This window comes from Tupaia chinensis, unplaced genomic scaffold (genome assembly GCF_000334495.1).
Source record: "Tupaia chinensis unplaced genomic scaffold, TupChi_1.0 Scaffold147500_1, whole genome shotgun sequence".
NCBI lineage: Eukaryota > Metazoa > Chordata > Mammalia > Scandentia > Tupaiidae > Tupaia > Tupaia belangeri.
Genome location: NW_006207351.1, coordinates 570667 through 594752, shown reverse-complemented (window position 1 = coordinate 594752; position 24086 = coordinate 570667). Strand labels below are relative to the sequence as shown.

The window sequence follows — 24086 nt, the reverse complement described above, 5'->3', positions numbered from 1 at the left end:
TATTTGACCAGAGAGAGAGAGAGAGAGAGAGGGAAATTGAGAAAGCAAGCCGCCAGGTCTGGGGCTCGAACCATGGTTGACCATGTGGGAGTTGAGCGCCCTTAACCACCATGCCACCTGCCGGTCCCGAGCCTTTTTAAAAATGTACGACCTAATGGTTTTCGATAAATTCACAAGATTGTGGACTCACCACCGTCTAATTCCAGGACATTTTCATTGAGCCGAAATGAAACCTTATTCCCACCAACAGGCTCTCCCTTCCCCAGTCACTGGTCACCATCGAGCTGTGTCCTGTCTGTGGACTTACTTGTTCTGTGCATTAGTGTGACGGGAGTCATGCAGCGCGTGGCCTCTGCCCGCCTGTCCCTGGGCGCACCGCGCACGGCCGGCCGTGCCGTCTGTACCAGTCCTCCGCTCCTTCTGCGGCGGTGCAGCCCTCCGCCATGCGGGTGCCTCCATCTCCCTCTCACTCATCAGCGGTGGACGTCTGCGTGATTTCTGGATTTTGGCATCATGAACAATACTGCCATGAACACATGTGTGCACGTTTTGTGTGAACACACTTCATATGAACACACGTTCCCACGAGCTGGGACATACGTTAACTCTGTCTTTTTTTTTCTTTTTTGGAGAGTTTTTTGCTATAGGGCGCATGCGCTCGCCGGAAAGACAGAGAGAGACAGAAAGCGAGAAATCACCCCCCAGGGGGGATGGCCACGCCGCAATCCCTTCTCCTCCATTCTCCTCTCGGGATCTTGGGCACGCATGCACACGCGCCCGGCGTGAGTTTAAGCCACCGGGTCTGGGACTCAAACCGTGGTCGACTATATGAGAGTCCAGCGACATAGCCATTACACTAACTGCTGGTCCCTACTCTTAACTTTTTGAGGTAGTCATCCTGGTAAGCATGAAAGGGTATCTCACTTTGGGTTTGATTTTCATTTTTTTAATGACCAAAGATGTTGATCATCTTTTTGTGGGCTTAGGACCATTTGTGTATTTTCTTTGGAGAAACATATATTTATATTCTTTGCCCAGTTTTCGATTGTGACATTTGTCTTTTCATTGCCCAGTTGTGAGAGGTTTTTGTTGTTATTGTTGCTTTGTCTTAATTGGTACACTTGCCAGAGACAGATGGAAGGGCGTGTGAGAAAGCTCCACCCGTGGGGAATGTCGCCTCCCAAGCCAGTCTCCTCTCTCCCTCTCTCCTTTCAGGATTTTGGGCACACATGCACACACACCTGGTGCATTTTTTAAGCCGGTGGGTCCAGGACTCGAACTGTGCAGTTAGCCGTGTTGGATCCAAATACCTTACCTACCATGCCACCAGCAGGCCCAAGAGTTACTATGTACTTTGAATGCAAGTCTTTATCAAATGTACCGTGTGTGACTACCCCTCCCATCCCATACGTTATCTTGTTATTATACTTTCTCAATAGTGCTCTTTGATGCACACGGTTTTTATTTTTTTGAGAGTTTTTTTGGTTACAGGGCGCATGCGCTCACCAGAAAGAGAGACAGAAAGCGAGAAATCACCCCTGGGGGGATGACCACACTGCAATCCCTTCTCCTCCATTCTCTTCTCAGGATCTTGTGCACGGATGCATGCATGCTTAGCATGAGTTTAAGCCACTGGGTCTGGGACTCAAACGGTGGTCGACTACATGGGAGTCCAGCAACAGCCATTACACCATCTGCTGGTCCCTCAGGAAGATTTTTATTTTTATATTTTCTTCTAAGAGTTTCATAATTTTAGCTCCTCTGTTCAGGTCTTAGATTCATTTTGAGTTAAATTTAGAGATAGAGGGTGAGAAGCACCCTCCTGTGGGGCATGGTCACTCTGCAGTCCCTTTCCTCCTTTTCCCTTCCATCTGGATTTGGGGCGCGCACGCACACACACACACACACACACACACACACAGTGTATTCAGGACACAAAGGCTAATATTCGACCACGGTTAGCCCTGTGGGACTCGGTTCCCTTACCCACTGTGCTGTGGAGCTGCCCCAACCACAGTCAGTCTTTCTAATGGAGGGTCAAGGACTGACCTTCTGGGGGTGCCCATTGTGTGCAGGGGCTGTCGTAAAAGATCTCCAACAATAATGTGGGGTCATCTCTCTTTGGTTGGTCAGCAGCAAACACATTTAGCTTCGCTGTTGTTTACCTTAGGAAAAGTATACTAGTTCACTGACTTGGCACAATGAAGTGAACAGCTAAATCATTTCTCATTCATTCTTATTTCAGAGGCTTAATATATAATTGTCTTTGAATTTCAAAAGTTCTGTGGTTGAAAAGAATGCTTGAAGGGAGGCTGGCCTGGTGGCCTAATGGCTCAGAGACCCAAATCAGACACGGCCCACTGTGTAGTTTGAGTCCTGCTCTCACGGCTTGAAAAACATGCCGGGCGTGTGTGTGCACGCCCCACATCCCGACAAGACAGAGAAATGCAAAGGGTTGGTGACATGACCACACCCAGGGGGGTGCGCCCGCGTCATCCGCGCTGTGTATTCTCATCTCCATCGGACAGCCGCACATGCCCTCTGGAATAATAATAACTAAAAGCAAAAGCAAGCCACAGACAAGCTAAGAAATACTTGGAGGGAACTCTGAGGTGGTTTTGAGTAGAGGCCGAAGCCTTGTGCAGTACTGAAAAAGTGAACTCCCGTTGCACGGCGCCCACACGGTGCCTACTTTGCTTCCCACTTCCAGGGCACCTTCGACGACTACCTGGAGCTATTCCTGCAGTTCGGGTACGTGAGCCTTTTCTCCTGCGTCTACCCACTCGCAGCTGCCTTCGCCGTGTTAAATAACTTCACCGAAGTCAATTCAGATGCCTTAAAAATGTGCAGAGTCTTCAAACGTCCATTCGCAGAGCCTACAGCCAATATTGGTGTATGGCAGGTAATCATTTGAGAAAAAAAGTATTCCTTTAAAGAATAAAAAAGGGAAGTGTAACCAAAAAAGGAAAAGAAAAACAAGACCTAAAGAGAAATAGGGAAGCAAGACTTGGTCCTCTGTGCGTAAATGCCGTGTGACCTTAGACAGGCGTGCGCTGTCGGGCCTCACTTCTGTGATTTTCAGACTCGGGTGGAGAAGGTAAAACATAACCTCTAAGAAGCCTCTCAGACGTACAGTCATGGTCTTGTTCCAAGGCTGCAGTCCTTTACTGTTCTGCACCAGCGACTGCTTTCCTGGAAGAGTTTTCCACGGACAGTGGGGACGGGGGTGGCTCATGAGAGCGTGAGACCTAAATCCCTCGAACGCGCAGTTCACAATAGGGGCCATGCTCCTTTAAGAGCCTAATGCCCTGGGGACCAGCAGATAGCATCATGGTTACGTCGCTGCACTCCCACATAGTTGACCACGTTTCGGGTCCCGGACCCGGCGGCTTAAAACTTATGCTGGGCACATGTGCGTACATGCCCAAGATCCCAAGAGGAGAATGGAGGAGAAGGGATCGCAGCATGGCCAGGGGGGTTATTTCTTGCTTTCAGTCTCTCTCTCTCTTTCTGGCGAGTGCACATACCCTATAACAAAAATCTCTCTCTCTCTCTTTTTTTTTTGGAGAGGTTTTTGCTATAGGGCAGTGCACTCACCAGAAAGACAGAGAGAGACAGAGAGACAGAGAGTGAGAAATCACCGCCCAGGGAGATGGCCACGCCGCAATCCCGTCTCCTCCATTCTCCTCTTGGGATCTTGGGCACGCATGCACATGCGCCCGGTGTGGTTTTAAGCCACCAGGTCTGGGACTTTAAACCACGGTCGACTACATGGGAGTCCGGTGACATAGCCATTATGCCACCTGCTGGTCCCAAAAATCTCTCTTTAAAAAAAAGAAGAGCCTAATGCCATTGCTGATCTTCCGGGGCAGAGCTCAGGTAGTAATGTGAGCAATGGGGAGTGGCTGTGAGCACAGGGAAGCTTTGCTCACTCACCCGCCGCGTACCTCCTCCTGGGCAGGCCTGCTCTAGGCCATGGCCTGGGGGTTCGGTACCCCGTTCTCTGAGAGTAGCCAGTTGGTACTTCATTTCTCTGTGTAGCAGTGAGGCTCTCCCTCCCCCTTCCGGGAGGCATCGGTGCTGTTTCCATCGCAGTAATGAGGCTCCCCTCCTAGTGCCTGCTGGGTAGGCTCAGGAGGCCTGGTGGGCTGCAAGGACTTTGCCAGCACCTGCACCTTGGAGTCACCTGGGAGCACCTGGGAGGCTCCTGGTCCTCTCCTAGCACAGGAGGTACCAGGAAGTCTGGTGGGAAGCCAGGATGCCACCCTTTCCAGCTGCAGTAACCCTTGACCCAGGGTTAGTGATATCACGTGGGAACCTGGGCTCCCGCCCCCACTTGGTAGTGACAAGATATTCCCCCTTCCTAAAGTAGGGTCAGAGGAGCCAACCATAACAGAAAGCTTAAATAAGATCTAGAGTCTTACCACACCCAAAATGCCCAGGCTTCTAGGGAAAAAAAAAATCACTCATCATACCAAGAATCAGAAAAATACCAACTGAATGAAAAAGACAATAATAGATGCCACCAAAGAGGTGACACACACATTAAAAATATTGGACAAAGATTTTAAAGCAGCCATGATAACAATACTTAATAAGTTAATTGTGGATGTACCTAAAACAAGTGAAAAAATATTGATAGAACGTCTCAACAAAGAAATAGAAGATATAAAGAATCAAACTGACATTTTAGAAATGATAAATACAGTGACTGAAATAAAAAATCCCAGCAGGTGGATGCAGTGGCAGAATGGAACGGATAGAGGGGACTCAAAAACGGGAAAATAGAACAAAACGAAGAACTCAGTTCAAAGAACAGAGAGAAACTAGATCACAGTAAACAGCCTCGTGACCTGTGTAAGCGTAACAAACTGAGTTTCCTACTGCAGCTACAGGCGACGGGAAGCTGAGGGGCGAAAAGTACAATAATGACAGGGGAGGGGGCCATGGCGGCAGGCGGCGTGGTGGTTAAGGGTGCTGAACTCCCACGTGGCCGACCCCAGTTCGAGTTCTGGACCTGGCAACTTGCTTTCTCTCTTTTTCTCTTGCTCTTTCTCTCACTCTATCCCTCTCTGGTCAAATTAAAATAAATAAATGAATAAGTAAAGTTAAATTTAAAAAAAAATTTTTTTTAAAAAAAAGAAATAATGTCCAAGAACTTTTCAAATTTGGCAATAGACCTAAAATTACAGATTGAAGATGTGCAGACTCTTAAACGAGATAAACCCAAAGGCATTTCATACCAAGACACATGTCTTTGTTTCAAGACAAAACCTTGAGAGCACCAAAAGGGAAGTGCCGCCTTATCTATAGGGGAAATAATCAGAATGGTAGCCAGTTCATCATCAGAAAACGCGGAAGCCAGAAGGAAGTGGCACAACATTTCGAGTCCTTAAAGAGCAGTGTCATCAATCCAGAATCCTATCTCCAGAGAAAATACACTTTGGAAATACAGAGAAGTCAGTGTGCTCTTAGGTGAGGGAGAGCTTGCTGCCAACAGACTTCTCCTAATAGCATGGCCAGAGGAGATTCTCTAAACTAAGGAAACAATAAAAGAAGAAACTTGAAAACATTAAGAAGAAAAACCATGGTCATGAACCAACAATGTGAGTAAACACAATAGAATTTCCTTCTCCTCTTGAATTTTCTAAGTTGTGTTTGATAATTGAAGCAAAAATTGTAACACTGCTAAATGTATGTAGAGGAGATATTAATACAAGTCTATTATAAACAAGAGATGGTAAAGGGAGGTAAGGATTCTATGCTTTACTCAAACTGATAAATGATGACATAAGTAGAATGTGAAATAAAAGATATATCCATCAAAAGGAAGATGTAAGATGGTCTCTGTTTGTAGGTGGCATGCTTGTCTACATGAAAAGTCCCAAGGAATCTGCAAAAACACTCTTAGAACTAATAAACGAGTTCAGTAGGATAGCAGGAGACAAGAATGATACACAGAATTTAGTGACAGTTCAATATACTGACAATGAAAATGTGGAAAAATGAAAAACACAGAGCTCTTTACAGTTGTTTTAAAGAAAATGAAGATACACACTTAACACATTAAGGAGTTGTATTTTTAAAATGACAAAATTCTGAAGAAAGGAATGAAGGAAGACTTAAGTAACTGGAGAGCCATACCATGTTCATGGATTACAAGACGCAGCAGAGTAATGATGTCAATTCTCCCTAAATGGATTGGCAGGTGTAATGCAATAGCTGTCAGAGTCCTAGCAAGAATTTTGTGGACATAAACAAACTTACTCTAAAATTCACATTGAGAGCATGAGTACTTGGCTATCTAAAACAGTATTGACGAAGGAGGGGCATGCGTGAAGGGCCACACTACCTGATGACTCAGTATTAAGACTTAGGATAGAGCCAGAGGGATCGAGGTAATGTGGTATTGGGAGAGTGGAAGACTTATGATGAGGTGTCCAAAAAGTTCATGGAAAACATGGAAGACCTCTGACAAGACTTCAGATTTTTTGCACAGAATGTATTCATATTTAATTCCATGGCATAAACTTTTTGAAGTTCCTGTCTAAGTATTAACAGAACTGAGTTGAGAACTCAGAAGTAGACCCACACCAATATGTCTTAACTGACTTTTGGTTAAGGTGCAAAAGCAATTCATTAAATGAAAGTATTTTCAACATGGTCAGAATTAGCTGGACATGCATATTTGATAAAATTAGTAGCAGCCCAAACCATGCACTTTCCACAAAGATTACCCCAAAATGGATCATGGACTTAAATATAAAACATAAAGCCTTCAGGGAGAAAAATGAAGAAAACTTTCTGAATCTAGAGCACGGCCAACGGTCCTTAGACTTAACACCACAAACTCATTTATGAAAGGGAAGAATTAGTACACCGGACCTTATCAAGATTTTAAAAATTTGCTCACGTGGCCCGTGTGAACTGGATGCCCCTGCTGGGAGATACTTGCACGCCACATGTCTGACAAAGGACTCGTATCTATACTATCTAAACTCGGTGGTCAAAGCAACCTGCTTAGAAAGCAGGTAGAGTGTACAGGCCAGCACCTCACTAAGGAGGACGTCAAGGGCGAGTGCTGCTCGTTGTGGCCGGCAGGGAAGGGCCGCTTAACATCACAGCACGGCCTCACGGTGCGCGTCGCAGCACCCGGAGTAACAGCAGGGACAGGCCCAAAACTGGCGAGAGTGCCAATGCTGAGATCTCTGCATAGCCACTCTGCAAACAGTGTGACCTTCTTGTGGAGGTGAACATGCTGCTTCCTTCCTGACACACCGTGTTCCTATCCCGGACGCCACGCCAGTTCCAGCGAGGCCTCAGGAGCTCTTGTGCGGACCCCCCTGTGTTCCAGCCCGAGCTGTCTGATGGTGTGACTTAGAGCTTTCTCCTGCCATGGCCGCTTTAGCCAGTGGCATCCCCAGTGGCCCACCAGCTGGCCCCGAACCCACGAGCAAGGCCAGTCAGGATCACCTGACACACTTGAGAGGTGACGTGGGAGGTCACTGGCCGCAGCACTGTTGGTGATACCGATTCTCCTGTGGTGTAAACTTAAAGGAAACACCTCCGTCTTTCTTTCTGAAAATGGCAGTGGTCACAGCTTTTCTTTTCCACGTCTGTATGCAGCAGCGTGCAGAGAAGTGTGCGAGCCTGGGTCGGAGTGTGCTTGGCAGGTCTCACCGTGGCCTGACCTCGGCGCTTTCCTCAAGTTCTGTGGGCGATTCGGTAAATGGCACCAGGAAGAAGTGGGCCGCTGCTCATCACTGCTGTCTCGGAAGAGTATGTGAGCTGAAGCAGAAGTAGCATGTGATGACGAAGCAGGACGGTTTCACAAAGTGGTGGCCAGAATCTCACCTGTCTGCACGGCCTCTCCGGTGGCTCTGCTGTCGGTCCCCTTAGACTTGAGTGGAATAGGGCACTGGCCTGTCCTAGGATCTACTCCACAGCCTGGTCCTGGGCCTCCTCCGACTGGCAAGGTAGAACGTAGCGCTTTGGGACATTCAAGCCAAAGTGTCTAAAACATCTCTGAACAGTGTGGCTCTTTTAAGCTGAAAGAGTAATCGTAGCATAACAAAGAAATGTTGACGTGCTTGCAGTGTTTGGAAGTAGAGAAAGACTTTCTGCTTGGTTTGAGATCATGTGAGAAAGAACAAGGAGTGTGGAAGTGGTCCTCGAAGTTTTTCTTTTTTTTTTTTTTTAAGAATTATTTATTTATTATTGTTATTATTTTTCACATGAATTTTGCCAAAGACAGCAGGACGGTTTCACAAAGTGGTGGCCAGAATCTCACCTGTCTGCACGGCCTCTCCGGTGGCTCTGCTGTCGGTCCCCTTAGACTTGAGTGGAATAGGGCACTGGCCTGTCCTAGGATCTACTCCACAGCCTGGTCCTGGGCCTCCTCCGACTGGCAAGGTAGAACGTAGCGCTTTGGGACATTCAAGCCAAAGTGTCTAAAACATCTCTGAACAGTGTGGCTCTTTTAAGCTGAAAGAGTAATCGTAGCATAACAAAGAAATGTTGACGTGCTTGCAGTGTTTGGAAGTAGAGAAAGACTTTCTGCTTGGTTTGAGATCATGTGAGAAAGAACAAGGAGTGTGGAAGTGGTCCTCGAAGTTTTTCTTTTTTTTTTTTTTAAGAATTATTTATTTATTATTGTTATTATTTTTCACATGAATTTTGCCAAAGACAGAGAGAGAGAAAGACAGGGAGAGTGAGAAAGCAAGCCACCAGGTCCGAGACTCGAACCATGGTCAGCCACGTGGGAATTCCAGCATCTTAACCACCACACCACCTGCTGGCCCCGGTCGTCAAAGTTTTTAATTTCGCGTTCTTTCTGCTTCTAGTTGGCCTTTGAGACGATGAGTGTTATATCTGTGGTCACCAACTGCGCTCTCATTGGAATGTCGCCCCAAGTGAAGGCCATCTTCCCAGAGTCTAAAGCAGAGCTCATTTTGATTGTGGTAGCGGTGGAGGTAAGTGGAAACGTAAACCATTGTTAAACAATGTGCGCTTCGGGTGCCTCTGGGATCCCACGGCGGTGCTGTCCCTGGCTGTCCACGGCTGCCACCATCATAGCATGCATTTACGTAAGGAAGCAGCGCAGCCCAGGAGGCTGCAGACGTGGGCACTGAGGCCGTGCGTTGGTGTTTACTGTCCAGGTGTGAACAAGGGCGCCATGGTGCAGGCCTGCCTGTGTGTAGAGAAACCCTATGTGAAGTGAAATTCTGCAAATGTAATATGTGTTTGTAATCTACTCGAGGGAAATACTTCTGCTTTCTTAAGCTAATTAAGTCCTAAGAAATGCTTTTTGATAGTGATTTAAGTTTCATTCGCTGCAAGTGTGAGATTAATTTATGTATAAAACCCTCAAGAACTCCATAATGTGGTTTTAGGAAAACATAATTTCACTGCGAAGTACAAATAGACTGCCTGTGTACTTTTTCGGGTTTTCTTTTATCATCGTTCGGAATATGGATTACCGTAGCATTTTGACAATGAAACACTCGCCAGTGTAAATGGAAGAGTTTACAGCTTTTTTTGGTAGCAATTATTGTCATCAGAAATACTGTGACCTCTCATTTTTAGATATTTTAAAAATGGGACAGTCGTGGAAATCTATGAAAGCAGACTTGAGCAGGGTCAGAGTGTTTCGTATTATTCTGAAGGGCTGAGGAATCGGGGCTGACCAGAGAGATGACACCATGACCTGTACGTTCCCAGCGCTGGCACGGAAATACCTCCTGCTTTGTCGTTTCGCTCTGTCATCAGATCTGATAGGACCCTGTGCTCACGATCGATGCTATATGTAGAACATGCATTTCCAAGTGTGAATTTCAGACTGCGATGAGTAGGAGGGGAGGAGGTTGGCCCTGGCAGATAAGTAGGTCAGTTTCGAATTGTATGAGCTGAACAGGGTTTTGAGAGCTATTTGCAAAGCCAGTTTGTTACCTGTGGGAGTGAGAGCGCCAGGTAGGTGCCTCGGCAGGAGCGCTTGCCGCCCGGCTCACGGTGTACCTTCTGGGTGGGTGGAGGCCATGCCCCTGGGTTTTGCAGATCTGCCGTAGAAACTTGTGTTAGCCTGCACGTCTGAGCTCATTGGCCTCTGAGACTGACTTGAAACTAAGGAGACTTGCAAAGGACGGACCTGGGTGTCAGGTGACTTTGCAGTAAGGAGGCACTCTCTAGTGACCCTAGCCATTGCTGTGAAGGTAAAGGTGGACGTGGCTATTCGAAGATTCCTTGATAGATTCAGACCATGAGCAAGGGGTCCGAGCTAGCCTTGGCACGCAGAACACCTGAACTCCCTGGGCCCACACTGCGCGGCACCCTGTCAGCCAGGCCTTGCTGTCCCTCGCAGCTTCTGAGCACTGGGACGAGTTCAGTGCTGCCCACTTCTTGCTTTGCCTGCCCTCTCTCTGGATGTCTGCCTGCTCGGCCCTGCTTCCTGTACTGAACCCCTGCTCGGGGACTGCCTGGTCTCCAGGCCCCAGCTCTTCTTCCTTAACTTGGGTTGGTTGGCCTACAGGACTGTCCTGCAGTGGGCGATCGCTGCTCTGACCCTCATGGAGTCACTTAATCTGCGCACCCTGGAGGTACTTGCTCTGGCCCGCCATTATGTTGTCTCTGCCTTTTTGCCTTCACACGATATTAAAGCGACTCTTTACGGTCATCATCAAAACCTACTCCTTAGCGTACAGAAGTCTCTGTTAAAAAAACAATCTTTCTGAGGGAAAATCCTCAGATTCGCTACAAGAAATTTAAATTGTTACCAGAAATTATGGCTTAATTTCTACAACTTTATACTTTGGAGTAATCGTAATTGATAAGAAGATGTAAGGATAGTGCGGAGGTCCCACATTCCCTTCGCTCACCTCCCTGAAGGCTGCGTCTTTCATATCTATTCTGCAGTAGCAGAACCTCGAGATTGACTGTGGCCCAGTGCGTCAGCTCTTGGCGTTTTATCGCAGGTAACCGTCACCATAGTCAAGAGATGACTCCATCCCGCCTTCTCCCCCGTCCTTCCCTACCGCTCCTAACCCCTGGCAACCACAAATCTGCACTCCACCGCTATCATTTCAAGGTGGTTTTATGAATGGAACCGCACAGTATATAAACCCTTCCTGTGATTTCTTCTAGGGATTGACTTGTGTCTCCCTAGAAGAAGGTGGGCTAAGCTCTAACCCCCAGTGCTGGGGAACAGCACCTTATTTGGAAATAGGGCTGTTGCTCATGTGATTAGTTAAGGCGAAGTCACACTGGAGCAGGTTGGGCCCTTACCAGTATGACCAACCCAGAACCATGAGAGAAACGGTGTGATGAAAGAAGTGTGCACCTGCAAGCCGTGGGACACCAGGTCTGGTGACAAACCACCAGAGCTAGAAAGTGGTAGGGAAGGCTCTGAAGGCTTTAGAGGGTTCACAGCCTTGCTGATGCTTTGACTTTGGACTTGTAGCCTCCAGGCTGTGAGAGGATGAATTTCTGTTGTTTAAAGCCATTGTGTTTGTAATACTTGGCTCTTGCAGCCCGAGGAAACTAATGCAATTTCCTTTCAGCTTGAAGGACTTCTTTTAGCCAATCTTTAAGCGTAGGTCTGCTAGCAAGTCTTTTAAGATTTACTCATCTGAGAACTGGATTTTTATCTTTCACTCTTGAAGGATAGTTTCGCTGGATATAGAATTCATGGATAACAATTTTTTTTCAATATTTGAAAAATATTTTAGAACTTCTTTCTAGTCACCAAAATGTTAGCAGAAAATCTGCTCTCATTCAAGCTGGTCTTCCCTCTATGAGCAATGTGTCCTTTCTCTGGCTACCTACAATATTTTTTTATCTTTAATTTTTGGAAGTTTATTATGATGGTTCTTGGTGTGGATTTATTTAGGTTTATTCTGTTTGGGGCTGCCTAGTTCTTAGCTCGGTATGTTTGTTTTTGTTTTAGGATTTTTTTTGCCTTAGAGTTTGTGTGCTTGCCAGAGAGACAATGAGAGGGAAAGTGAGAAATCACCCTCCAGAGGGGACAGCCACGCTGCAATCCCTTCGCCATTCTCCTCCTAGGATTTGGGGCACACTCACCCGGCATGGTTTTGAAGCTGCCGGACCTGGGACTTGAATCACAGTTAACCATGTGGGGGTCCTGTTGTCTTAATGACCATGCCACCTTCTGGCTCCGGTCTGTAGTTATTTTATTTTATTTTATTTTATTTTTATTAAAAATAAAATAAAATGTCTTCATCTCAGCTAGGTCTCTGTTGTGAGTCTCTTACGAGGCTTTGTATTTTTAATATTTATCCCACTTATATGCCGTGCACTTACCTGTCTCTCTTACGAGCTGTTGGCTTCCTGAAGGCAGGACAGTGCCGACTTAGCTTCCTCAGTAGGTGGTTTTCCTCCCAAGAATACGGACTAAACATGGTAGACGTGCAGCGTAGTTTAGAAAATGTTAAATTAATTCGTTAAGCTATTATAAAAGAAAATAGACACTTCAGTTTTCCTGAAAGATGAAATGGATGGGTGAAATTCCTGGATGTTTTTCTCTTCTTTGAGACATTCGTATTTAGGACTAATTATGTGACTGTATTTGTTAGTTTCTAACTCTAAGTTCTGCGTGTGGGGGTAGTGCCAAGTGCTCACCCATATTATTCCTTCATTAAAGTATGCCCAGTCGCTAGTTTTCACTTTTTAGTTATTTCTTATTTACATTTAGTCATTACATACCTCTTTGGTGCACAGCGTGGTTGTCAAAGTGTGCATGCAGTCGGGACATTCTAATCAAGGGTATTGCCGTATATGTCACTGCAGCAGAGAAGCCTTCACTCTTGTGTCAAGTGTTCTTAGCTGAGCCAGCTGCTAGGTCTGCAGTACTGGATATGGTGCTAAGGAGGGGCAGAGCTGTTTTCCAGTTTAGTTCTTGAGAACTCTGCTGCCTTTTTTTTTTTCTTTCTTTTTTGAGAGGTTTTTGCTATAAGGCACATGCGCTCACGAGAAAGACAGAGAGAGACAGAGAGACAGAAAGTGAGAAATCGCCCCCAGGGGAAATGGCCACACCACAATCCTTTCTCCATTTTCCTCTCAGGATCTTGGGCACGCACGCACACATGCCTGGCATGAGTTTAAGCCACCAGGTCCGGGACACGAACTGTGGTCAACAGCATGGGAGTCCAGCAACATAGCCATTACGCCAACTGCTGGTCCTCCACACTGTTTCGATGATCACAGTTTTGTAGTAAGTTTTGAAATCAGGAAGTGCAAGACTACCAACTTTTTTCTTTTTCTAGATTGTTTTGGCGATTCGGGTGTGTATTTGTTTTAACGTGCATGTGGTAAGCTATAGCTATTAAGGTTCTGAGATCTTTCAAATGTTAATCTATCAGTCAGAAGTTGGGTTATACTGACGCAGATTTGTCCTCTCTGCCACAACACTGCCGTTGAAGGTTCGTCTGCCTTTACCCTACTGACTTTCCTACATTTGAAAGAACCCTGGTTTGGGTTTCTACATTGAGAATCTTGTTTGTTAGAGCAAAACCAGACTTAGAGAAAGTGTTAGAAATAACCAAAAAATTACTAAGTTAATTAATTTTATTCTCATGTTGCTGAGATTCCAATGGAATGCCACCTGGTCTTGTACTGAGTCTAGGAGAGTGGGACATTAACGGGTAACTTAGAAAGGTCCAGCTAAGCGTGGTGGTGTTTGGGTGTGAGCCTGTGATCTCAGAGACTTGGAGGTGAGGCAGGAGGGTGGTGATCTCGGGACCGGCCTGGGCGACATGGAGACCTGTCTGAAAAAGAGCTGAGTGTGGTGGTACACACCTGTCTTCCCCTCTGGGGGGCTGGCGGGGACTCTGAGTTTTGGTTTGTTTCCAAATTTTGTAAAAGTATGCAGTTCTAATTAATGTTATAAGGTCAAGATGCGAGGTGATGGGTATACTAATTAGCTTAATTATGTTAACCACTTCACAGTGTGTTCCTATCAAAGCATCTCCTGGTGTTCTTAACTGTACATGACTTTATTGGCTAATTTGACCTCAGTAAATCTGAGAGAAATAGAACGTTACAGAAAGTTCATCAGAACTATCAGAAGGTCAAATTAACACTTTTCATTTTTCTCTTTGATCTGAAAAATGTCTTTTCTTGAGTAAGGAAGTAAACTATTAAAATTAATTTAAAGGGCCAGCTGGTGGTGTGGTTAAGGCCCTGGACTCCCACTTGGTTGACTGCAGTTTGAGTCCTGGACCTGAAGGCCTGAAAATCACACTGGGTGCGTGCGTGTGCGTGCCAGGATCCCAGGGGGAGAAGGGGTTGTGCTGTGTGTCCCCCCCGGGGCTGATTTCTCTCTTTCCCCCTCCCTCTGGTAGGTGCATGTACAAAACTCTAATAGGTATATAAACAAACTTGTATTTTAGTCTCTATTTTTTTTCTGGGAGACTAGCTATGTTCTTGTTTATTAGATTTGAAAGTGTTTTGCTAATAGTCTACTAAATAGCAAGTTCCACTTTCATGTATTTGCTCGTGGCCCCTGAAAGAGCAGAAATTTTACAGATTCAAAAAAGCCGTAAGTTATAAATGTATATATAAAGTAAAATGTTGTGTACATTTTTCATCTTAATGGAAAAACCAAGTTGAAATATTATTTTTTTCCGAATTAACGAACTCGCGCGTTATTGCGGTTAGAATGTTAGCCGAGCGAAGACAACTTGAGCGTGTATAGTGTCACTGTTGAGTGGGGTGTTAGTGTTCTCATCTAAAACGGGTGGGCCGATGGTGTAAATAGCTTTTCTGGGTCACATTTCCAAAGCCAGGTAACTGACTTCCACTTACTATTCTGATTGTTTAGAGTTTTCTTCTTTTTCATTTTATTTATTGTTACTTTTACTTAGAAAATTTGCTGCAGGGCATGCTTGCTCACCAGAGGGAGAGAGGAAGTGAGAAAGCAAGCCCTCAGGTCCAGGACTCGAACCTCGGTCAGCCATGTGGGAGCCCAGTGCCTTCATTTGAGTCCTGGACCTGAAGGCCTGAAAATCACACTGGGTGCGTGCGTGTGCGTGCCAGGATCCCAGGGGGAGAAGGGGTTGTGCTGTGTGTCCCCCCCGGGGCTGATTTCTCTCTTTCCCCCTCCCTCTGGTAGGTGCATGTACAAAACTCTAATAGGTATATAAACAAACTTGTATTTTAGTCTCTATTTTTTTTCTGGGAGACTAGCTATGTTCTTGTTTATTAGATTTGAAAGTGTTTTGCTAATAGTCTACTAAATAGCAAGTTCCACTTTCATGTATTTGCTCGTGGCCCCTGAAAGAGCAGAAATTTTACAGATTCAAAAAAGCCGTAAGTTATAAATGTATATATAAAGTAAAATGTTGTGTACATTTTTCATCTTAATGGAAAAACCAAGTTGAAATATTATTTTTTTCCGAATTAACGAACTCGCGCGTTATTGCGGTTAGAATGTTAGCCGAGCGAAGACAACTTGAGCGTGTATAGTGTCACTGTTGAGTGGGGTGTTAGTGTTCTCATCTAAAACGGGTGGGCCGATGGTGTAAATAGCTTTTCTGGGTCACATTTCCAAAGCCAGGTAACTGACTTCCACTTACTATTCTGATTGTTTAGAGTTTTCTTCTTTTTCATTTTATTTATTGTTACTTTTACTTAGAAAATTTGCTGCAGGGCATGCTTGCTCACCAGAGGGAGAGAGGAAGTGAGAAAGCAAGCCCTCAGGTCCAGGACTCGAACCTCGGTCAGCCATGTGGGAGCCCAGTGCCTTCACCACCACGCCACCTGCCGGCCCCTGTTCAGGCCTTTTCTATTAAGCTTGATTTAATGCAGCATGAAATTGAGTAAAGGCAAGATGATCTGTACTGTGTGCTGAGAACTGTCATGCCCGACTTCTGTGCGTTTACTGCCACCTAGTGTCACTTTAAAAAGTTGACGTCACTTGAACACTGCTTTTATTGGTAAAATAGTTTAAGAAATGTCTTATAGACTGAGCAAGAGAAAAGCTTACCAACAAATTAGATAAAAACACGAGCTTACGCCATCTTTTGTGCTTTAAAAACCATCGAATCAATATTTGCCCGTGCGCAGTTCCGCCCCCGAGATTAGGCCGACCCCCAGATCACGTCCCTGCGTCAGCAGTCCTGCACTGCCTCTTCACGCGGCCTGGTCCTGGGATGGGGAGCACAGCAGCCCTGCATGGACACTCTAAGGGTAGAACTGAGAGCGGTGGATCTCGGCCCGGAGACCCTGTCGGGGTTGCCGTCCCTCTCGCTTGTGGAAAAATAAACTTCAAAGCAGTGTGGGGCACGGGCTCTGACTTCAGATTCTAGCCACACCATTGACTAGCTCTGCCTTTGAATGACCCCACACCTCCTTGCAGCCGTCACGAAGGTTGAGTTGATGCGTGCGTGCGGTTTACTGCAGTACTTGGAAGGTTCTGTGCCAAGTATTTGTTAGCTGTTATTGTCCCTGTTGTTTCAGAAGAATAACTCTGCTCTCCTAGAGGTCTTTCACTGAGTTAAATGGTTAGAGTAAACTCAGATTTGTTTAAGCCCTTCTTCAGAAGCCCACGGCCTGCTGAGTTATCCGTGTGGCCAGTCCCTCCCCAGTGCTGAGCATGGATCGGATTACCAGGAGGAGAAATGGAATGGAATGGAATGGAATTATGGAGCAGGGTTTTTCTCCCCCGACTCCAGCCCTGTGACGCTCTTGGTAATTTCCTGGTCTCTCTGTGGACTGCCCCCCTTTAGCTCCTACCCCAATAAAACATTGCTCTGCATTGTCCTGATGGCTGGGAAGAATTAAAGAGAGGCAAGGCCCGTTCTCATTCTCTGGCGAGCACATGCATCCTAAGACAAAAGCCTCTCAAAAATAAAAAATAGTGACAGGGCTGCCATAAGAATGTAGACGCTGTATCCTCTAATATTTCTAGGACATTTTAGGTAAGTATTCAAAATACTGCAAGGGCCTTTTCATTTCAGTGTCACATACACGTGGGCCTGTTTCTGAGTGTCCAGTGTAGACGTCGAGAGGTGACCATGCCGGAGGCACGGTGCATGTTGCCCAGCCCCCTCCGAGCCCTCCCAGCCACGACCCCCAGAATGTCAGCTTGCGGATCTCTGTGGCCACGTAGTCTCACTTGTCTTGACTGTAAAATGTAACCAGGCATCGTGTTCTCTCAGTGGTTTTTTCTAGTAGTGCAGGTTGTCGACCTGTTTCCCAGCCGTGGTGCCTAGTAGCAGGTCTTTCTTCCACTTGTCAGTTAATTCCGTGTTGCTGTGCATGCACATGTGTGTGCGCACGTGTGTGTGTGCACATGTATGTGCATGTGTGTGTACATGCCTGTGTGCCGATGCATCTGCAGAGCCGGCAGGGAGCTGCAGCATGGCACACACACACAGAAATCTCCATAAATACCATGTTTCTAAATCCAGCCAAGAAATTGTCAGAGGGTGGTTAGTAAAGAAACTAATAACTACGAAGCTATTTAGAGATGTGGTGACCGAGCAGGACAATTCGTTGTTGCTAATTCCGAAAGTGAGCCCAAAGTGGGCCAGGTAATCTCACAGCCCACCTGCCAGTCACATCCCTGGCGAGGCTTTGGAGTCCTTTTAAAGCTTCGTTATTCCCTTTGCTCAATGGGTTTTATTTCTTTAAGTGTGCTGCTTTTAACGACCTCTTAATCCTAAGTGTGGTGCGGATTTGGGGCTGGCGTAGCGAACGTTGTTGTTTGAAGATGGAAGGGATGACTCCTCGTTGCAAAACGAGAAAGCTGCGCAGTGGAGCGATGTGCTGGCTCGGCCCGCGCTAGCAGATCCCAGCCCCTGGAAGGGAGGATTGGACCTGACCAAGCTCTGTGGAATTTCTCTTAAATTGTTGCGTGTTCATCTTGGCAAAGCAAGGACCTGCCGTGAAGAGGTGCAGGCTTCAAGACTGGGCCTCTGCCCTCCAGAGCGCACCAGCTCCCCTCTCTCCTGCCAGGTACAGGTTTTAGAACTTGCACAGCGGGAAGAGCGAGGAAGCGCCTGTCCCTAATCACTGTGTTACCTTCCCCAAGGGCTGCTACAGTGCTAGCACAGGCCTCTGGCACAGGCTGCCTGTCCTCCAGGGGGCGCTCACCACACCTGTGCAGGGCGCTGAGCGGAGCAGCCTGGTCCCTGGCTTTGGGGCTTCACCCCGCATGGGCACAAAGCACCAAGACAGGGAAAGGGTGGTCGAGCCAGCTAGGTGGCGAGCTGGGTAAGGCGGCTGGGTCCCACATAGCCAACGGCGTGTTTTGAGTCCCCGCCCGGCCTGGGTGCATGTGTGCCCCAAATCCCGAGAGGATAATGGAGGAAAAGGGATTACAGCGTGGCCGTGCCCCCAGGAGTGCTTTCTCACTCCTCTGCCCCCGTGCCTCTCGCTGTCTCTGGCAAGTGCCCTATACCAAAATTAAAAAAAAAAAAAAAAGAAAAAGAAAAGAGTGGCTAGACAGCGGGAAAGACTGGCCCCATTGACAGAAGGAAAGACTGACCTCATTGGAGTCAGGGAGCAGGTGTTTTGAGGAGGGGTCACCACTAACCCAGGGCCGGAAGTAAGAGAGGGGTGGGGACGGTGGCAGGGACGCTTTGGGCAGAGAGGGAGACCGCCCTGCCCAGGAGGTCTCCGTGTTTCATGAAGGAATGTGGCGGGGGGCTGGTTACTCCAACTCGAGTGTCCCCAGTGGTCCCAGACGGGGTGGTCTCAGAGCCCAGAGCTGGGCTCACCGCCCCACCCACCTGGCCTGGCTGGAGCCCGTGCTGCGTGCCCTCACTGTGTGCCCAGGCCGCCAGCTTGCAAGCAGCCGTGTCGTCTCGGCTCTGTCCCTCTGCTTGGTGCCATGTGCCTGAACTGCGGCAGCCTGTCCTAGGTGGCATCCACGCTCCCAGCTGGTGCTCTCCAACCCGTTCTGCTGCCCAAGTGGTTCTCCAGAAACACAGATCGGATTTCGCATGCCCCTTGAAAGCTTCCCCCGGCTCTCTGGCCACTTGCAAGATTAAAGTCCAGGTCCAGCACGGCTTCGGGGCCTCCTGAGCCCTGCAGCCCTTCCCACCGCCCTCCCTGCGCGTGTGCACCCTCTGCTCCTGCGGCCCCTCCGAGGACCGAGTTCATGCGTGCCGGTGCTTCCTCTGCTGAGCCCGCCTTCGAGCCAGCCGATTGGACCTGTTGGTTTGCCGGGGGACCGAACAGTCCCCATGAGTCACTCTAGTTGATTGCTGGGCACTGGACCCCTCCGGTCCAACCACACAGGGACGAGGCCTCTCCTGCTGCGGAAGCTGACCGTGTGGCTCTGCCTCTCCAGCCCCATGGCTTGCACCGAGCGAGCCTGTGGTGCCATTTCTGGGTCACATTTTGGTCATCCCATAATACTCCAAGCGTTTCCATTACTGTTCTACCTGGTATGGAGGGCTGTGAGCCGTGACCTTTGGCGTTACCGCCGTTCTTGACTGTGAGCCACACCGGTGTGAGAAGGTGAGCGTCGCCCTCCGGCCCGCCCCCGCCATTCGCAGGCCTCCCCGCTCCCTGAAACACAGGCTATTGTAGTTAGCCAGCTGGTACTCCCGGAGCGCTGAGTGTTCGGGTGAGGGGGGGTCTCGCGTGTCTCAGTTTAAACCTAGTGCTCCCAACGATGGAGCGTAGTGGGGATGCACACGAGACCAGCACGGGCTGAAAGTTGGCCCCTTGTGCCAAAGAGCTAGCAAACTATGAATGCAAAAGAGGAGTTTGGAGGAGATTAAAAGTACTGCCCCAGGGAGTACCCAGAGGTACGAGAGCAAAGCGGCCTTACTGCCTGCAGGAGACTGCTTCGTGGTCTGTGAAGATCAGACCAGCCACATACTGAACGCTTAACCCAACGCCTAACTCGGAGCAAGGCCCTGACCCTCCAGCCCGTGAAGACTGAGTGGTGAGGAAGCTGCGGGATACGCGTTTAAGCTGGCAGAGCTTGGTTCACGAGGTTGAAGGCAAGCGGCATCTCCATAGCATACAAGAGCAGTGCTGGTGTAGACGCCTCAGCCACGTACCCAGAAGAGCCAGCTGAGGGAGCTGACGGCGGTGGCTGCTCCGAGCCACAGGTGATGGAACAGCCCGCTTTTGGAAGAGACCGTTTAGGCCTTTCAGAGCCAGAGAGAAGTCAGTGCCTGTCTTCCAGTCTGCAGAGGAAGGTTCACTCTTGTTAGGGACTACGGCAGCTGGTGTCGGTGAGTTAAAGCTAATTCTCATTTAGCATTCCGAAAAGCTGAGGCCCTTAAGGATTATGCTAAATTTACTCTGCCCATGCTCTCGAAATGGACGAACAAAGCCCGGCTGACAGCACATCTGTTTACAGCATGACGTACCGAATACTTTAAGCCTGCTGTTGAGACCTACTGCTTAGAAAAAATCCCAAGTCTGACTGCGCACTGGCAAGGCGCCCAGTTACCCCAGAGCCCGGGGGAGGTACAGAGGTGAGTGCTGTTCCCTGCTGCCCACACAGTGGCCATGCTCTAGCCTGGGATCGAGGAGTCATCCTGACTTTCAGGTCTTATTATTTGAGAAATACATTTTATAAGGCGATAACTGCTGTAGATGGAATTGCTCTGATGAATCAGGACCAAGTATTATACATTGAAAAGCTTCTAGAAAGATTCACCATTCTAGCTGTCATTAAGAACATTCTTAATTCACGAAAGGTCAGAATATCAACGTTGACAGGAGCTTGGAGGAGGTTGATCCCAACCCTCATGAATGACTTTGAGGGTTCAAGACCTCAGTGGACGAAGCAGCTGCAGATGAGGTGGAAATAGCAAGAGAACTAGATTTAAGATGGGGCCTGGACATGGCAATTAAGTGCTATAATCGCATGATAAAATTTGAATAGAGAAGTTGCTTCTTATAGATGAGCAAAGAAAGTGGTTTCTTTTCTTTTTTTTTGAGAGGTTTTTGCTATAGGGCGCGTGCACTCACCAGAGAGACAGAGAGACAGAAAGCGAGAAATCACCTCCCAGGGGGGATGGCCACGCTGCAATCCCTTCTCCATTCTCCTCTCGGGATCTTGGGCACGCACGCACACGTGCCTGGCGTGAGTTTTAAGCCACCGGGTCTGGGACTCGAACCGTGGTCGACTACATGGAAGCCCAGCGACATAGCCATTATACCAACTGCTGGTCCCCAAGAAAGTGGTTTCTTGAGATAGACTTCACTGATGAAGATTCTGCTAACATCAGTGACAGGACAACAAAGGATTTAAAAAGTTATACAAGCTTGGGACCAGCAGATGGTGTAATGGTTATGTCGCTGGACTCCCATATATTCGACCATGGTTTGAGTCCTGGACCAGTAGCTTAAAACACTGGGCACGTGTGCGTGTGTGCCCAAAATCCTGAGAAGAGAATGGAAGAGAAGGGATTGTGGCAGGGCTATCCCCCTGGGAGGTGATTTCTCGCTTTCAGTCTGTCTCTCTCTGGCGAGTGCACGTGCCCTATAGCAAAAATCTCTGTTTAAAAAAAAGTCACACAGCTTAGTTGGTGACATAGTAGAAGGGTTTGAGAGCGTCCCCAACCTCGGAGGCCGTCGGCTGAGTAAAATCCCATCAGATAGCATCGCGCGCTGCGGAGGAACCTTTTGTGGAAGGAAGCATCAGTTGACGTGGGGACTGTCAGTGCCACCCTCACCCTCAGCAGCCAGCACCCCGACTAGTCAGCAGCTGCCCTTTCTGCGAGACCTTCCACAGCAAAAGGCTGTGACTCACTGTGGGCTCAGACCATCGCATTTTTAGCATGAAGTGTTTTCTAATTATGCACATTATTTTTACAGACTGGCACTATTTCCCATTTAATAGACTACAGTACAGGGTAAACATAACTTTTCTTTTTATATACATTGGGAAATTTTTAAAATTTCAAGTGACTTGCTTTAGTGTGGTGATTTGGACCTGAACCTGCAGTATCACCAGGTTAATTCCGTATGTCCAGGAGTTAATAGCAGGGTCATCTGATAATTTGGTTTCATGTTTCGAGGAGCCCCCGTTTCCCACAGCAGCTGCACCTCCTGACAGTCCCACCGAGAAACGCAGAGCCGTGATTTCTCTGTGGTCTCAGTAACTCGTTTTCCCCTTTTTAAAGGACAGACTTCCTAGCAGGGAGGCAGCAGCTCATCCCGGTCCTGGTTTGCGCTTCCCGGTTATCACTGACGTCGACCACCTTTTCATGTGTTTGGGGCTTCCCGACTGTCTCGTGGGTCTCGAGAGCTTCTCGGCTAAGTGGAGTTCCGTCTGTGTAACTGGCATTCTTCCTAGAAGTAAGCCATTGAGGGTCTGCTAGTTATCATTTACGACCAGGCCTCGCTGCCGGACATAAGGCCTCTCTGTGAATGCCAGTGAGGACCTGACACTCGCAGCATCTCAGTCCTTCTGAAGGAAGGGGCATCTGCGCGAAGCCCTCAGCTGACGTCACACTTCACAGCGAAGGACTGGATGCTTTTCCTCGGAGCTCAAGGACAAGGAGCCATGTCAGCCAGGACACGTGTCACGTTCACTCAGGAGGAAAATAGGCCAAAGGCAGCGAGATTGGCAAGGTAGAGGTAAAACTGTCTCTGTTTACAGACGGCGTGCTCTGAGCGTAGACTTCTAAGGAGTCACTTAGGACGGCTAGAACAGACGAGCTGAGCAGGACCACAGTGCGAGCGCAGCGTACCACAGGGAGGTGCATCTCTATAAAGGAGCAGTTGGAGACCAAGCATGAGCTTAGGGACGGTCCCATTTACCTGAGCCCCCAGTAGCGTGGCGGGGGCAGTGCCCCTCAAACTGACCTCCAGACCCAGCACAGCCCCGTGGGCTCCCAGCCCATCGTCGACCCTAAAATTCACACGGAAAGGCAGAACCCTAAATAGCCAAACTGTCTTTAAAAAACGAATAAAGCAAAGTGTAAAGGGTCACATTTTCCAGTTTCAGACTTCTCTTTCAAGCTACGGTAATCAGAGCCAGAGTGACTGGGAGTCCCACATAACCTTACCTGCGGCCAGTTGACTTTGATCAGAGAGCCCACACGCTTCGGTGGGGGAAGAGAACAGGCTTGTGACAACTGGCCAAGGGACAGCTGCGAACCCATGTGCAAAAGGCACTGGGCTCCTGCAGCGCCCCACTGCGGTCTGGGCATTCGTGTCCTCTGACACTGTTCAAGAATTACCTCATTTTAATTATTTGCTTATGTATTTTAATAGGATCAGAGAGAGACACACAGAGGGGACCAGCAGTTAGCATAGTGGCTATGTCGATGGGCACCCATGTAGTCGACTGCGGTTCGTGTCCCGGACCCGGTGGCTTAAACTCACGCCAGCCGCGCGTGCGTGCCCAAGATCCCAAGAGGAGAACGGAGGAGAAGGGATTGCGGCGTGGCCATCCTCCCAATGGGTGACTTCTCGCTTTCTGCCTCTCTGTCTCTGTCTGTCTGGCTAGCGCACATGCCCTATAGCAAAAACCTCTCAAAAAAAAATTTTTTTTTCGTTTTTTTGCCATAGAGTGTGTGCACTTCGGGGTGGAGGTGGGGGGAGAGAGAGAAATCAGCCCTGGGGGTGGGGGACTGCCCACACCACAGTCTCTCCTCCATTCTCCTCTTGGGGTTCGGGCATGCACACACATGCCCAGTGTGCTTTTCAAGCCCCCGGGTCTAGGACTTAAACCATGCTGTTGCCCATGTAGCTCAGCTGCTTTTCTTCCTGTTCTACAGCGTGGACGCCCCCTCCAGGCAGTGAGTTGGAGCGAGCCAGGTCCCCTGCCTGTTTCCCTGTCTCAGGGTCACAGCCCTTCCTCGCCTGCGTCCATCTGCTGTTCTGATGTTTGAGGTGGGGAGGCTCCGTCCTGGTGAAGGTGGGTGTTTCCTGGCAGGACCTTTTTAATGAACCAAAATTAACCACCACGTTATCAAGATGTTCTAATAAGGTTATTTTCTTGAATCGAGTACTGTGTGAGAAGAATGCAAATAGATTTGCTCCGAGTTCGTAAATGGTGACTCCACCTTTCTTTTGCAATTGCTAAGGCCAAAGACCTCCAGGCAGCCATGACCCCCTGTGTCCCCCCCACCCACCCCGCGTCCTCCTTCACCGTC

General features: G+C 48.2%; 1 protein-coding gene across 2 annotated transcripts in view; it reads left to right on the top strand.

The window, feature by feature from the left end:
• Nucleotides 1-24086, top strand: part of ANO10 (anoctamin 10) — a 63298-nt gene that overhangs the window by 25439 nt on the left and 13773 nt on the right. For both annotated transcript variants that reach the window (XM_006169761.3, XM_006169762.3), the window contains 2 exons: nucleotides 2711-2902; nucleotides 8844-8972. In XM_006169761.3, coding sequence (XP_006169823.1) covers nucleotides 2711-2902; nucleotides 8844-8972 — 321 coding nt within the window. The remainder of the gene's footprint in view (nucleotides 1-2710; nucleotides 2903-8843; nucleotides 8973-24086) is intronic.